The 12696-nt window shown below is 37.1% G+C and overlaps 1 protein-coding gene across 2 annotated transcripts in view; it reads right to left on the bottom strand.

Annotated features, from left to right (window-relative positions):
• The window catches only part of DOK6 (docking protein 6), a 369307-nt gene that overhangs the window by 117342 nt on the left and 239269 nt on the right, over positions 1-12696 (bottom strand). Inside the window, exon 8 of one of the 2 annotated variants that reach the window (XM_060774997.2) lies at positions 2826-7326. The exons of the other annotated variant lie outside the window; for it this stretch is intronic. Within the exon in view, the coding sequence (XP_060630980.1) occupies positions 7187-7326 (140 nt within the window). The 3' untranslated portion in view covers positions 2826-7186. Of the gene's footprint in view, positions 1-2825; positions 7327-12696 lie in introns of those variants that run through there. 2 annotated transcript variants of the gene reach the window in all.

Here is a 12696-nt window from a genome sequence, read left to right as displayed (position 1 = left end):
AATTTATATACATAGAACAAGAATGATTTTGCAAGAAAAACAAAAATACTTTGATATCTGCATATCAGTGGAGCTATAAATAGGTAGACTAGAAAATAATTATCGGGGCCCATAATGAGCCTGCATTTGTTTTATAGCCAAGTTTTTCTTCATGTCAGGAGCGAGAAATTGCAAGTAGCTTCTGATGTGAGAGAATTGGCCATCTGCAAGGATGTTGCCCAGGGGATGCCTAGATGTTTTGATGTTTTACCATCCTTGTGGGAGGCTTCTCTCATGTTACCATATGGGGAGCTGAAGCTGACAGAGGATGCTCAACCTGCTCTCCCTGGATTCGAACTGCTGATCTATCAGTCAGCAGTTGTGCTGGCACAAAGGTTTAACCCATTGTGCCGCCAGGGGCACTGGTAGCCAAGTACCTATCAAGTCGATTAAATCTCATCTCCAATATGATGTTGGGAGGCCCAATGGCTAGTTTAGAGGCCATGGAGGGCATGCTGGGCAATAATCCTGCTGTCTGGGTTGAATTTAGGGTCTGGCTTGATGGAGCCAAAATAATGCAAAAGAATATAGATAGATAGCACTGCATTCTGACTCAACCAGTTCCTTTCTTCCAAACCTACAGCATGTTTCTCATCATGACACGATAAGAATTGACCTGCTTTCAAATGAAATCTATTGTTAATTAATATTGTGTATGTACTTTTGTCTTCTTCATAGGAGTAATCTAGTAATTTGGTTGGCTGCCCAATTGGAATAGGATTATTTTAACTCAAATGTTGAGTTTATCACTCTTTGCAGACTATTCCCAGTGTTTCAGCCATAGGAAAATTTTGTTGGAAGTAAGTGAGCAAGCAGTCATACACAGGATGAAGGCCTTTTTTGAACTTCTGTAGCTCTTTTACTTTAAAATTATTTTGTCTTATATCTAATAAGCATCATTTATATTTTTACTCAAACATTATGATGCTTTGACAATTTCTTCTGTCCCAAACTTTTCTGCTCCACAGACGAAATAAAAATAAAACCACACTGCACATTTTAGCATTTGTTTAATCTGGTTTTAATTCAAATTTCATAGATGCTTTGGTTCACAGGGAAAACTGGATCATCACATCACACAGAGCAGAAGAGCAGTGTATTTAATTCTTTCCATTAATAGAACAAGAAATAACAGTAAATGTACCATTCAGTCAAAAAAGAGCATCAGTGAACAGCAGCTGAATGCCATTTTAAAACAGCCAAAATCCACTTTGCCCCATACACACTTAATTTACTTTCTATCCATGACAAACAGCAGGGCAACCTTTTTTTCCAGAACCAATAGTTTCTTGATGAACTAGATATGCATCACATTCCTTCTCTCCTATTGTTAATGGTTTTGAAATTGGGTCTTTCTTAATGTGCTGTATTTGAAAGGTGAGATTTTCTTAAGGAAAAAAAACCCTAAGTAATCCATACCAAGAAAACTATAACTGTTTTTTTTTTAAAAAAACAAAAACAAAAAAGTCATGTGAAAAGAGACAACAAATATGGTACTACATTTCTCACAGTATTCTCTAAGAAAACCACAAGAAAAATAAGAGGCTAAATTTGGGATACATGGAACAGATAGGGTTGATTTATAATTTCAATTATTTGGGCAACTGATATTGAATTTTATATTTTAGATCTGCGAGTCCACAACTCTAGTCCTCCAAGTGTTTTGGACTTCAGCTTCCATCAACCACAACACTTTGGCCAATGGTCAGAGATTCTGGAAGCTGAAACTCAAAACCCCTGAAGGACCAAATTTTTGGAATCACTGTTTTAGATACTCTTGGGGGATAGATAAGAAATTCACTTTGTAAATAAACCTAACAGCAATATCAGACAAGACAATCAAGAAGAGACTTTGTGTTCCATCGGCTAACTATAATAATATAATTACACAATTAGAAAATCACATTTTAACAGTGGACTGAAAATAACCATCCCTACTGTTATGATAATTAACTCAGATTAGATTCCATCTTTAAGAATGTTCTGAAAGTTTAGGAACACTCTTAGCCTTTCACTATCTAAACAATTATATCTATGCTTCTTGTCAATGGTTAAAATGAAATAAATTAGAGCTAAACTACATGGTATTGAAGGATGTAAATGCTTCCCTTACAAATCCAATCTAATCACAAAGGCTCTGATCTGTACAGGCAACTGTGTGGATTGGTAGGTCTTAAACCCTTGGTCCACAACAATACCTTGATATGTGCTGGAAGCACCATGCCTGCAATTTGGATGGGTTTAAATGGAGTAGGTTTCTGATGCTAACTTTTATGTTAGGAAAAATAATGTGTGGGGTGTATGTGGGAATGGGGAAGGCAATCACTTGCTATTAATGCATCACACAATTTGACCATTACACATGTCAGCCATCAACTTTTCTGTAAAATGTGCTTTTTATTCAGCTTGTTATGAGATCATACTGGGGTCAGGACTTTGAACAGAAAGATTCATGGAAAATACGAGCCATTTTGATACTTCCCATGGAAGATGCCATCTCCACAACTCCATCTGGTCTGGATGAGTTTGCTGAGCCATCATATCTGGGTACAGAATGTTGCATAGTCTCATGTAGAAGGTTACCTTTGCAGATTTAGAAATCTCTTACAATTATTATTATTATTATTATTATTATTATTATTATTATTAGTGTTGTACTTCTTATCTGCCCAAAATACATTGGAATAATAATTTGAAATCATTAAATGAAAAGAAACATTTTGCTTTATTACATCCATAGAAGCATATGATGCCACTGGGGAGATCAAGAAGCTATCTTTTTCAAAAAAAAAATGCTAGGTCCTCTGAGTATAATTATCCCCAGAAGTACAAAGTGATATCTTGCAGGACCTAACACATTCTTGGAGAGGATTGCTCTTTAGGTCTTTCAATGCAACTCTATAGTATGCTGGGACTGGAAGTGAGGTAGTTTAGTGGTGTTTAGTGGTATTTGTGGTTCACACAAATGTGGTCTGGTCAGGAATAATTTCCCTGCAGATACTCAACTTCTAAGCAGTAGAAAGATATGCATAAACCTGGATTGCTTGAAGCACAATACATATGGATTGGGCATGTCTATGTATACAACATAAAATAAGTCTAGGGTCTAAGGGCAGAGGTGGCTTCTTAAAATAAACAAAGGATGCTAAACAGAGATTGGTGTAATGTTTAATAATTAGTACAAGGGAGGAATCTAGGCCAATTGTTCTTGGCTGCACAGAAACATAGACTCTGGGTGTTTATAGTGCTTCCTTCACTTAAATTCCATACATCTATGCTACAGGAATTATCCACTCTTCAAACATTATTTGGAATCTAAACTAAATTGATGGTACTACTTATCTGAAGTCAATTAAATGTTTACTCAGATCTATAACTTCTTAATACAATGAAGTAATTGTATAGGTGGACAATATGGAGAGATTTTGCCTTGTGTAAAACCTTGTTAAGAGTATGGAAATATTAGGCCAGCAGCCAAAGCATTGTTTTAAAAAAGAGAAAAGCTTTTTCCAAGTGTGGATGTGATTTAATATTTGAATTTGAAAGCGCATATTGTTGCAGATCCCCTAGAAGAATTTCTACTAATTGAAAACAACTAGGACCAGACATAACTTCAGGTAGCTTGCTATTTGACCACTGAAGCTGTTGAAATTTATTTATTTATTTACTGTGATATCAATTCTTAAATTTTTGTTTATGATTATTGGCTATATATTATGTCTTTTTTTTTTTTGCTTTCTGCTTATGTATGTACTATGATTTGACTCTGTTGCGAGCTGCCCCGAGTCCTTGTGGAGAAAGGGCCGGGATATAAAGTTTATTGTTATAATAATAATAATAAATGCAGTTGGTAAGATAGGAAGAAAACGAGAGACAACACCATCAATGCCATCATATCACAGCCCAGCTATAATCAGCAGCTGCTCACTGAGGGCTACAAACCTGAAGCCTTTTAGACTGCTGAAAAGGCTTGGGGGAAACAAAACCTCCCACTTTTATGTATCAATAAATGTTTAATCAAAGCAGACATTTCTCCCATACCATATATGAAAAGCCTTTCTTCACTGTTTCAAACTGCAATAGATAAAATATGGTCTTGCAAGGCTGATGGAGGGAGAGAAGACTCTCACACTTTTCTGTTCAGCACATCCTGCGCTGGCCTGATAAAACAATGAAAGGCAGGAAACTCTACTGCTTGGCAGTCTGCTCACGGCAAATGTTCCTCCCTAGAGTTTCTAGTGCTTATGGGGCTTGTTTCCTACACGTTCATCACAGTGACCTTTATGGAGGCTGAAGTACACAGGACAAAAGGATTTCCTTTTGCACATCCACTCTTACGCCTCCCACTGTGTCTATGCCATTACTAATTAATAACACATCTCACACTCTGCAATGGATTTTATATAACATCTCTAAAATGCAGGGTGGGTGCGGACCCACCTGATGCCTTCCTATCAGAATTACTCTTTTTTTAAATTGGCAGCTCAGGTCTCTGAAAGTAGCATTCCATGACAGGCATCATGTCCCCTAAGGGCACACATTTTACACATGCTCAGAGTTACTGTGCTTACCATATAATGAGCTATTCCTCAAGCACTTTCAGAGTTGAGAACTTATAAAACAACAATTCACAAAGAATTCTCATTTCCCCAATGGCAGTTGATATTTTTTTCCTCTTTTCTTTATTGTCACAGTGGAAAATTGCATGAAACTGGGTTATGGAAATATGCTAAGTAAAGATCTCACCCAGGTCAGAGGTAGGCAGTGTAGTTCAGAAACTACAGATGGTGCCATAGCTATTGCCAGGGGCTTCTTATTTGGAGTATTTCCTTCAATTTTTGTTTGGTGCTAAGACCAAAGCCCAAATGCTTGGAGTCACCAACTATCTTATATGGTTTTGGACACAAAGCCAGGCTTGAATAGGCTCTGTTTCTTGTTCCTCTTTTGCATTAAAAATACTGAGCAGCTACAGCAATCCAGATATATCATTGTAACTTTGAAATTCTGGGCTTTGGCCACTAAAGTTTCATGCCAGGGCACCTGAAAAACTACCAGCCTCCATATGTGCCTATCGTGATATTTAAAACCAGCAGAATCCATCCTTTTGTTTCTTTGCCATTCAAAGAGAGAAGACTTTCTTTGTGAGGATGCCCTGAATGTGTAATTTGGAAGACCTCAGCATCTCTGCCACATATTTATTCTGATGCTGTTTATGTGCCTCATGGGAAAAAATAAACTATGATTGTTTTATGAAGCATATTTTGAAGGGCTGCTTTTAATTTATATATTTTTAATTTTCAAAGCAAGCCTAAGAATATGATTGAAAAGCCGGTGAGAAACATTTATTATATGTTAATAAAACCTAGTGGTCTTTTGAGCCAAAATCTATATTTGGAATATAGCCTGAATTAGGTGACTATTTAAAATCAGAGATGTTAATATTGGAGTTATGAGAAAATAATACTGTATTTAATTCTAACACACACTTTCCCCCCTATATAAACATCTCTAAAATGGGGTCCATTTTAGAATTGCAGACACAAAAATTCTGTGTATTTTTGTTGATGGTACTAAAATTACAGTGCATCTTACAAATGAAGAAATACAGTATTATCTTGATATAATGTGAATCAAGTTATTCCCAGTAGAAGGTACTGACTTTGAATGTATTGGACAACAACATTTTATTATTACACATTGCTTCTTAGAGCATACTTAGAGCCTTCCCTTTTCTACTTCTTTTACTCACTGGTGTGATTTATTTTTATTCTTTGGGAAATAATCGAATTGAGCATAGCAGGTCAATAGAAATTTAATATAACTCAGAAATTAGCATTGCACAACCCAGTTGCATGCAGTTGTCCACTGTAAAGGGACAGTTAAAAAAAACTCAATATGGCAACAATACAAAGAAGCTGTGAAATTTTGTCCTGACTCATCTATGGCTGTACATAAGGTTCAGGGAATAGACGCACTAGACAATAGGAGAAGGAAGTGAAAATAACAACAACAAAAATGTCAACAAAAAGAGAGCATATCCATGTTGTTAGTTACGAGATTTCATTAATAAGAACTGAACTTTAATTATATCTATCATTATACTAGTCAAGCATCTTGCCCTATAAAACTATGGGACATGGAGCTGGCCTCCAGTGATGTGGTTTCAGTTCTCACCTGCACAGTATACAGAGTTAAAAGTATACTGATTGTAAATTCAGACTTCACTATTTAAATATCTACAGTGGGAAGAACTTGCCAATGTTTTATGACAGTCTTCCCCTGACATCTATAATCACTGTTCCCAGCGGAAAGCTGTGGATAATTAGGATAGGAACATACACAGGTAAGAGCAGAATCTAAGTATAAAAATTCGGTGTGGAAAATATTCTAGGTAATGGCCTCTTAATACACAACACAGTCTATTTTCTGAAAGGCTACTAAGCATCATGATGCCATTCCATGGACAGAATCTATCTATTTATCAATTTTGTGTATTAGCTGCAGTTATAAGAATCTGATTAAGAGTCCCTGGCTCCTTCTCAGAATTGTAACTTTAGGCTACACTCCTAAAGTTATTTATGCATAAATCCCATTGAGGACAATGGGACAGAACTCTGCATAATTGTTGGGAGGGTTGCATCATTCCTTTTGAAGTATTTGTATTACATTTTTGTTCATTGGGTAAAAATGACCCAGCAGATATCCTGATGCTTAGGACATAAAAGTGGCCATGGTGGATGAGCAAACATTAACAACATGGTTGACTGACTAGCAAAAGCCTCAAACTGCAAGTGTCATCTTCTTCGGAGCAGGTAGTCTTGCAGTCATGCAGAAACCTGATCTGCACACCATCAGAATTTCAAAGAGATTTCCTTCTTCTCGCCTTTTAAACAAAACCAATATCCAACCCAAACACATGGACAAAAACAAATATAAAGTTTAAATAAATAAAAGACTTAGATTCTGCCTCAGGAAAGCAGTGATCCAAGCTTTCAGCTTCACTGTCACCAGCATTGAGACATTATGTCCTCATTTTTTCGCTACAGATTGTCATCCATGGACACCTAGGAAAGAATCAAGCAGTGTTCCAGGGCCTACAGGCAACTTCCACACTAGACTGTCTCTCTGGTCAGACACAAGGTGTGTGTCATTGGATGAGTCCTGAACTGTAGCTGAATCCATAGCTGCTAGACAGTGCCAGGTGTGACTCATGCTCCTCATCTTGCTCTGAGGTGTAGCTGGGAAATGTCTGTGCACGAGTCACCTTTGTGGAGCTGAGGCTATGACCTGGAAGGTAGGAGTGAAGAAGAAGGAGGAAAAGAAGATCAACATTATGAATATGGTTATATTTAAAGCACTGAAATTCACACACATTTCAGAAGTTAAAAAGACCAAGACCAAGGTCATGCACTAGGCATACACAGCATAAATGTTGTGCTAGTGGAACCACGCTACATCTCTCTCATCCTTCACTCACCTTTCAGCAACTGCAGGTTGCACCCCAAAGCCATTTAGTGGCTATGGAAAGCAAGGGGCACTAGCTAAGTGTTTAGCTGTGCTTCTATATCCAGGTGTTGAGTGATTACATCATCTGCTGAGACCCCAGAAGGATCTCAGAAAATAATGCAATTTTTTGCATCTTCACTCTGGTTGTAATAGCTGAAAGGTGAGTCCTGGGGTATTTGAGTTTGCATGAGGTCAGTTGAGAATTCTGATCTCTGCAATGACTCCTCCAAAACCAAAAAACACAAGTTTATTATGGTATACATTGGTCTTAATATATTATAAGGCATGAATTAAAATTCCAAAGATTATCTTTATTTAAAAGAATATGGTATAGTAAGGTATGTTTCAGGAGTGGGTCAGAAGTATGCATGTGACAGTAATTCTGAAGCTTGAACTTCACATATACTCTGTTATTTTTACAGAGGCAGATGGGGGTCATCATATCTCATCACATACAATGAAAATTAGTCAAACAGCAGGGATACAAATCATGTAACTCTCCAGTTGTCATATGGCTGAAATTTCCAGCAGTCCTAGACTTTTCACAATGCCAGTTAGACTGGATCTGTTGAATGGTTGTTCAACATGTGGATAAATCCTAATGATTCAGTGAGTATGCTCCAGTTGTATTTGAGAACTTGCTATCATAGACAATGGTATTGAATGCTGGGAGATTTATCTCCACCTCAGGACCAACAGCCAAGTGAAAGAACACCAGCTATCATATTGTTTCCCTGGAGGAAGAAACCCCCCCAAAGTGCTTGTTTTCTACCCCAACAGAAAAATAGAGTAACAATAAACAATGTACTGCATTTTCATTATAAATCAGAGATACAGTTGTATGTGTGTTGGGTGGGTGGTGGGGGAATGAAGACTTTGCCATAAAAATAAGGTTTTACTAGCAATTTGGTTATTGAAAGAAAAGTTCTTGAGAAGGTAGAATTCTTTCTGGGAAGGATGTTGCAGAGGGGCCCTCACTTTGATTTATGGTAGAGCCCTGTGAGGAAGACAGGTTTATTCCTAATGCAAGTTCTGATTTTTTTTAAAAAAAAATAATATTAGAAAGTTCCCAGTTCCAGACTGCAACCCTTCAAATACATCTCAGAAATCTAAATCTAACCATACAACTTCCCTTCCTGTTCAGGGCTTTACCAAAGAGCTATATGGCAATGTGTTTGAATTATGATGGATTTTTTAAACGGAACACAATGAAGTGTCATTCCAGTAGAATATTAGTATTCAGTTTCTCCTGCTTAGACCACAGAAGCACCAAAGGTTGAATTAACTCTGTTGGATCTGCAAATATTTGGTGACCATCTTGATCCTGTCAAGGCAAGGGAAAAATACCACATAGCCAACCACCTTGAAGAAGGTCATATCTGACTATTGCTGCTAAATCTGCTCCTCCACAGTCCAATCATTTCTAGTGAAGGAGACCAATCAAAAATGTTATAAGCAAGAACAGCACAAAAGAAAAACAATAATAGGACCAGGCAGTGATATCACAGTCTGCATTTCCATTGACAGTGTAATCATTGGACAATCTACTTTTCTGCACACATAGAAAGAACAAACATATACCTTTGCAATTTATATTAGATTTTGAAATCCTGATGAAATGTCATGGTTTAGAGGTCTTTTATTTTCAAGAAGCCTTTGCATTAAATTGCATTAAATATAAACTGGCAGATGAGTAATGAACAGAAGAGGAAAGTATTCACAGTTTGTTAGAAGCTCAGTGGCAGCTAAAATGCCCCTTATTCATGACATTTTACTTGGTGTGCCTGTAATGAACTGGAAGTTGCACCAAAATGCTTAACAAAGTTAACATTATTTAAATTGAGAGGTCACCTGATCCAAATTTCTATGTTTTCAATTTCTATTGAATGTTGTCCTGAAGAAATAATGGGTTACACATACTTTGAAAGTTTACAAGATACCTGTAATTCTTCTACTTGTCCCAATCACAAAGATAAAACATATATTAATGATCTTCCAGGCTAGCTCAGTTCAGCACAGAACTCCCCACTTCCCCCTCAAATACCAAGCAATAATACAAATAATATTTGTTGTTTATATTTCTTCCTTCTTACCTTCCAGGCTAAGTATTTTCCTATTTTATTAGCATTTTCGAATTGGTTTTGTCTTATGTATTTTAATTTTTTACTTATTTCATCTAATTGTAGTGTATCCCATCTTTTCTTTAGTATTTCTAATTGTAGTTTTGCTGATTTCTTATTCGGTTGTTTTTTGAGTTCTTCTTCCTTTTTTTTAATGTTTTCTTCTATCTCTCTTTTTTCTCTATTTCTTATTCTGTTTTTCCTTGCTTTTTGTTGCATGAAATGGCCTCTGATGTATGCCTTAGATGTGTCCCAGATAGTATCTATTGTTGTGTCCTTTTCTGTGTTAATGTTGAAAAACTCCTCTAGTATTTTTCTGTTTGCTTCCTGGTCTTTGTGGTCTCTTATTAGTTGGTCGTCTAATCTCCATGTCCTATTTCTTATGTTGTTCCCTGGCTTTTCGATAGTTAGTTCAAGGGGGGCGTGGTCTGAGGTCATTCTTGGTAGTATCCTGACCTTAACAGTTTTGGCTATTATTCTCTCTGTTCCCCACACCATGTCGATGCGAGACCACGAGCTGTGGCGATCCGAGTAAAATGTGAAGTCCCTTTCGTCCTTATGGAGAAATCTCCATATGTCTTGAAGACCTAAATTCTCTCTTAGTTTGCTACATTCTCTAGGGAGTTCTCCCATCTGATATTTTTTGGCTTTTTTTCTCTTCTTTGTCTTTCTATCTAGATTGCTATCTATGACCCCATTGAAGTCTCCCATGATGATTAGGTCATCATATTCTTGATCAAGTATTTTTTTGTGTAGGGAGTCTATAAATTTTGTTTTTGCACCGTTGGGGGCATAAATATTGCATATCAGTACTTTTTTTCCATCAAATTCTATAACCACACCCAGCATTCTTCCCTCTTGGTCTTTGAACACCTGTTTTGATTGGATCATTTCCTTGACATACATTACTACCCCTCTTTTCTTTTCTCTACCCGCCGCATAATACACTTTCCCCAATTTTTTTTGGTTTAGATACGATACATGTCGGTGACATATGTGGGATTCTTGTAGGAGCATTATGTCATAATGTTCTTTATTGAGTTGGTGCCAAACTTTTGCTCTTTTATTGGGATTGTTTAAACCGTTTACATTGTTTGAATATATCTTAATATTTTGTGTCATTTGTATTCCCTACTCCTGCGTCACTTTTCCCATTCGCAGCTGTCAGTTCCACCGAGCTTTTGTATCCTTTGGGGGAAAATTCTCTTGGTCTCTTCCTTAGTCTTTCCTGGATGGTCTCCTGGGTTTCCTCTTCTTCGTTGTCCTCTTCATTCTTATCCTTCTTCTTTTCATTATCTTCCTTGCTCAAAAATTTGTCATAAAACATTTTGGCTTTTGTTTCTGATGTTAGCCAGTGTTTGTTGCCTTCCCAAGTTACCATTATTCCCTCTCTCCTTTCCCATTTGAATCTTACGCTTCTTCTTTTCAGTTCATCGGTAAGGAAAAAATATTTTCGCCTTCTCTCTAGTACTGCTCTTGGGTGTTCTTTTAGGATTGTGACCTTACTGCCATTATGGTATGTGGGTTTCGTGGCGTTTTCCTTCAGTATTTCGTCTCTCATGGTTTTCTTTCCAAAACAAACTATCACGTCTCTGGGAACGTTGTGTTTTTTTGCATAGTCTGATTGGATTCTGAAGACCCTATCTATGTTGTCTTTGATATCTTTCTGGTCTAATTGGAGAATCTGTGCCACTATATTTGCGATTACTTCTTTGATGTTTTCTTTTTCTCCTTCTTGTATGTTTCTAAATCTAAGCTGAAACTCTTTTTCCTTTGCCTCCAAATTTTCTTGTTGCGTTTGCAGTGATTCCATTTTCCTTTCCATTGTGTGCATCGCTTTTTCCAGTTCTTTTTGATGGTGTTTAAGTTCTTTGTTTTCTTTTGAGTCTTCTTTTCTTCCTTGTTTCATGTCTTCTATTTCTTTGTATATAGTTTTTACTTCTTCCTTCATTGCCACTTGCAGTTCCTCTTTGATCTCCTTTCTCATGTCCTCCATTTCTTTCTTGATGTTATTGTATTGTCTATCTTGCTTTCCTTCTAGTCTTTGCATGTCCGTCTGTATTTTCAAAATTTCTCTCATTAAGTCTTTCATAGTGAACTCTTCTTTTTTATCTGTATTTTCTTCCATGGTGGGTTCTTTTATCGTCATGTCTTTTGTCGCCGTATCTTTTGTTAGCGAGTCCTTTCTCATTTGCAGTTTTCTTTCCTTGTCCTTTTCTTTATCTATTTTTAATTTTGGTGTGGTCATGAATAATACAAATAATATGAAGTAGAGAGGGATTGGATACCCATCTACAGGAGTGCAGAGTTAACACGTTCAAATTGAGCCATGCATTTTTGCTTCAGCTAAAATGAAAATTCTAATCCTGTAACTTTGGATGGAGAGCCAGAATGTTGCAGTAATTTGCACACTGAACTAGAACTCTGGATACAGTTGTTCCAATTGGCCATAGAAATAAAATGGATGACCTTGGACAAGTTACAGTCTCTTGGGGGGGGGGGGTAGAAACTCCCCTTGGTAGAAATCTTGCCAATAAAACCTTATGAAAGGTTCTCCTCTGGGCCATCATAAATCAGAAATAACTTTAAGGCACACAACAACAAGAACCACAATAGAACACTCAATAGAAATGGAGGCTTATGCCCCCATCTACACTGACACTATAATGCGACTTCAAGATAACTCAAAACTTTGGTATCCACAAAACACATACTGCCAATGCATGCTGCAATGCATATTTAAGGGTACACAGTGCATTTTAAATAATGTGCAGTCGCAGATGCCAAATTATCCCAGTTTCAGGGCAAAATCACTTCCGCAAAATGCAGAGTATATTGCAGAGACCTACTCCTGCTGATGTGCATTATGGAATCTAGAATGGGGACTGCTGAAAAATGTTTTAAGGGTAATTGCAGGGGCTAACTGAGCCCTGGGAGGGGTAATTGATTACCTCAGCTCCTATCTGTCACTTTCCCCCATTTTTCACCTCTGATATTTCTGGAGCACTGTTGCACATCTCTCTTGGACATT

Source organism: Anolis sagrei, chromosome 4, assembly GCF_037176765.1.
Source record: "Anolis sagrei isolate rAnoSag1 chromosome 4, rAnoSag1.mat, whole genome shotgun sequence".
NCBI lineage: Eukaryota > Metazoa > Chordata > Lepidosauria > Squamata > Dactyloidae > Anolis > Anolis sagrei.
Note: the sequence above shows the minus strand (reverse complement) of the source record. Positions and strands in the feature narration are given on the sequence as shown.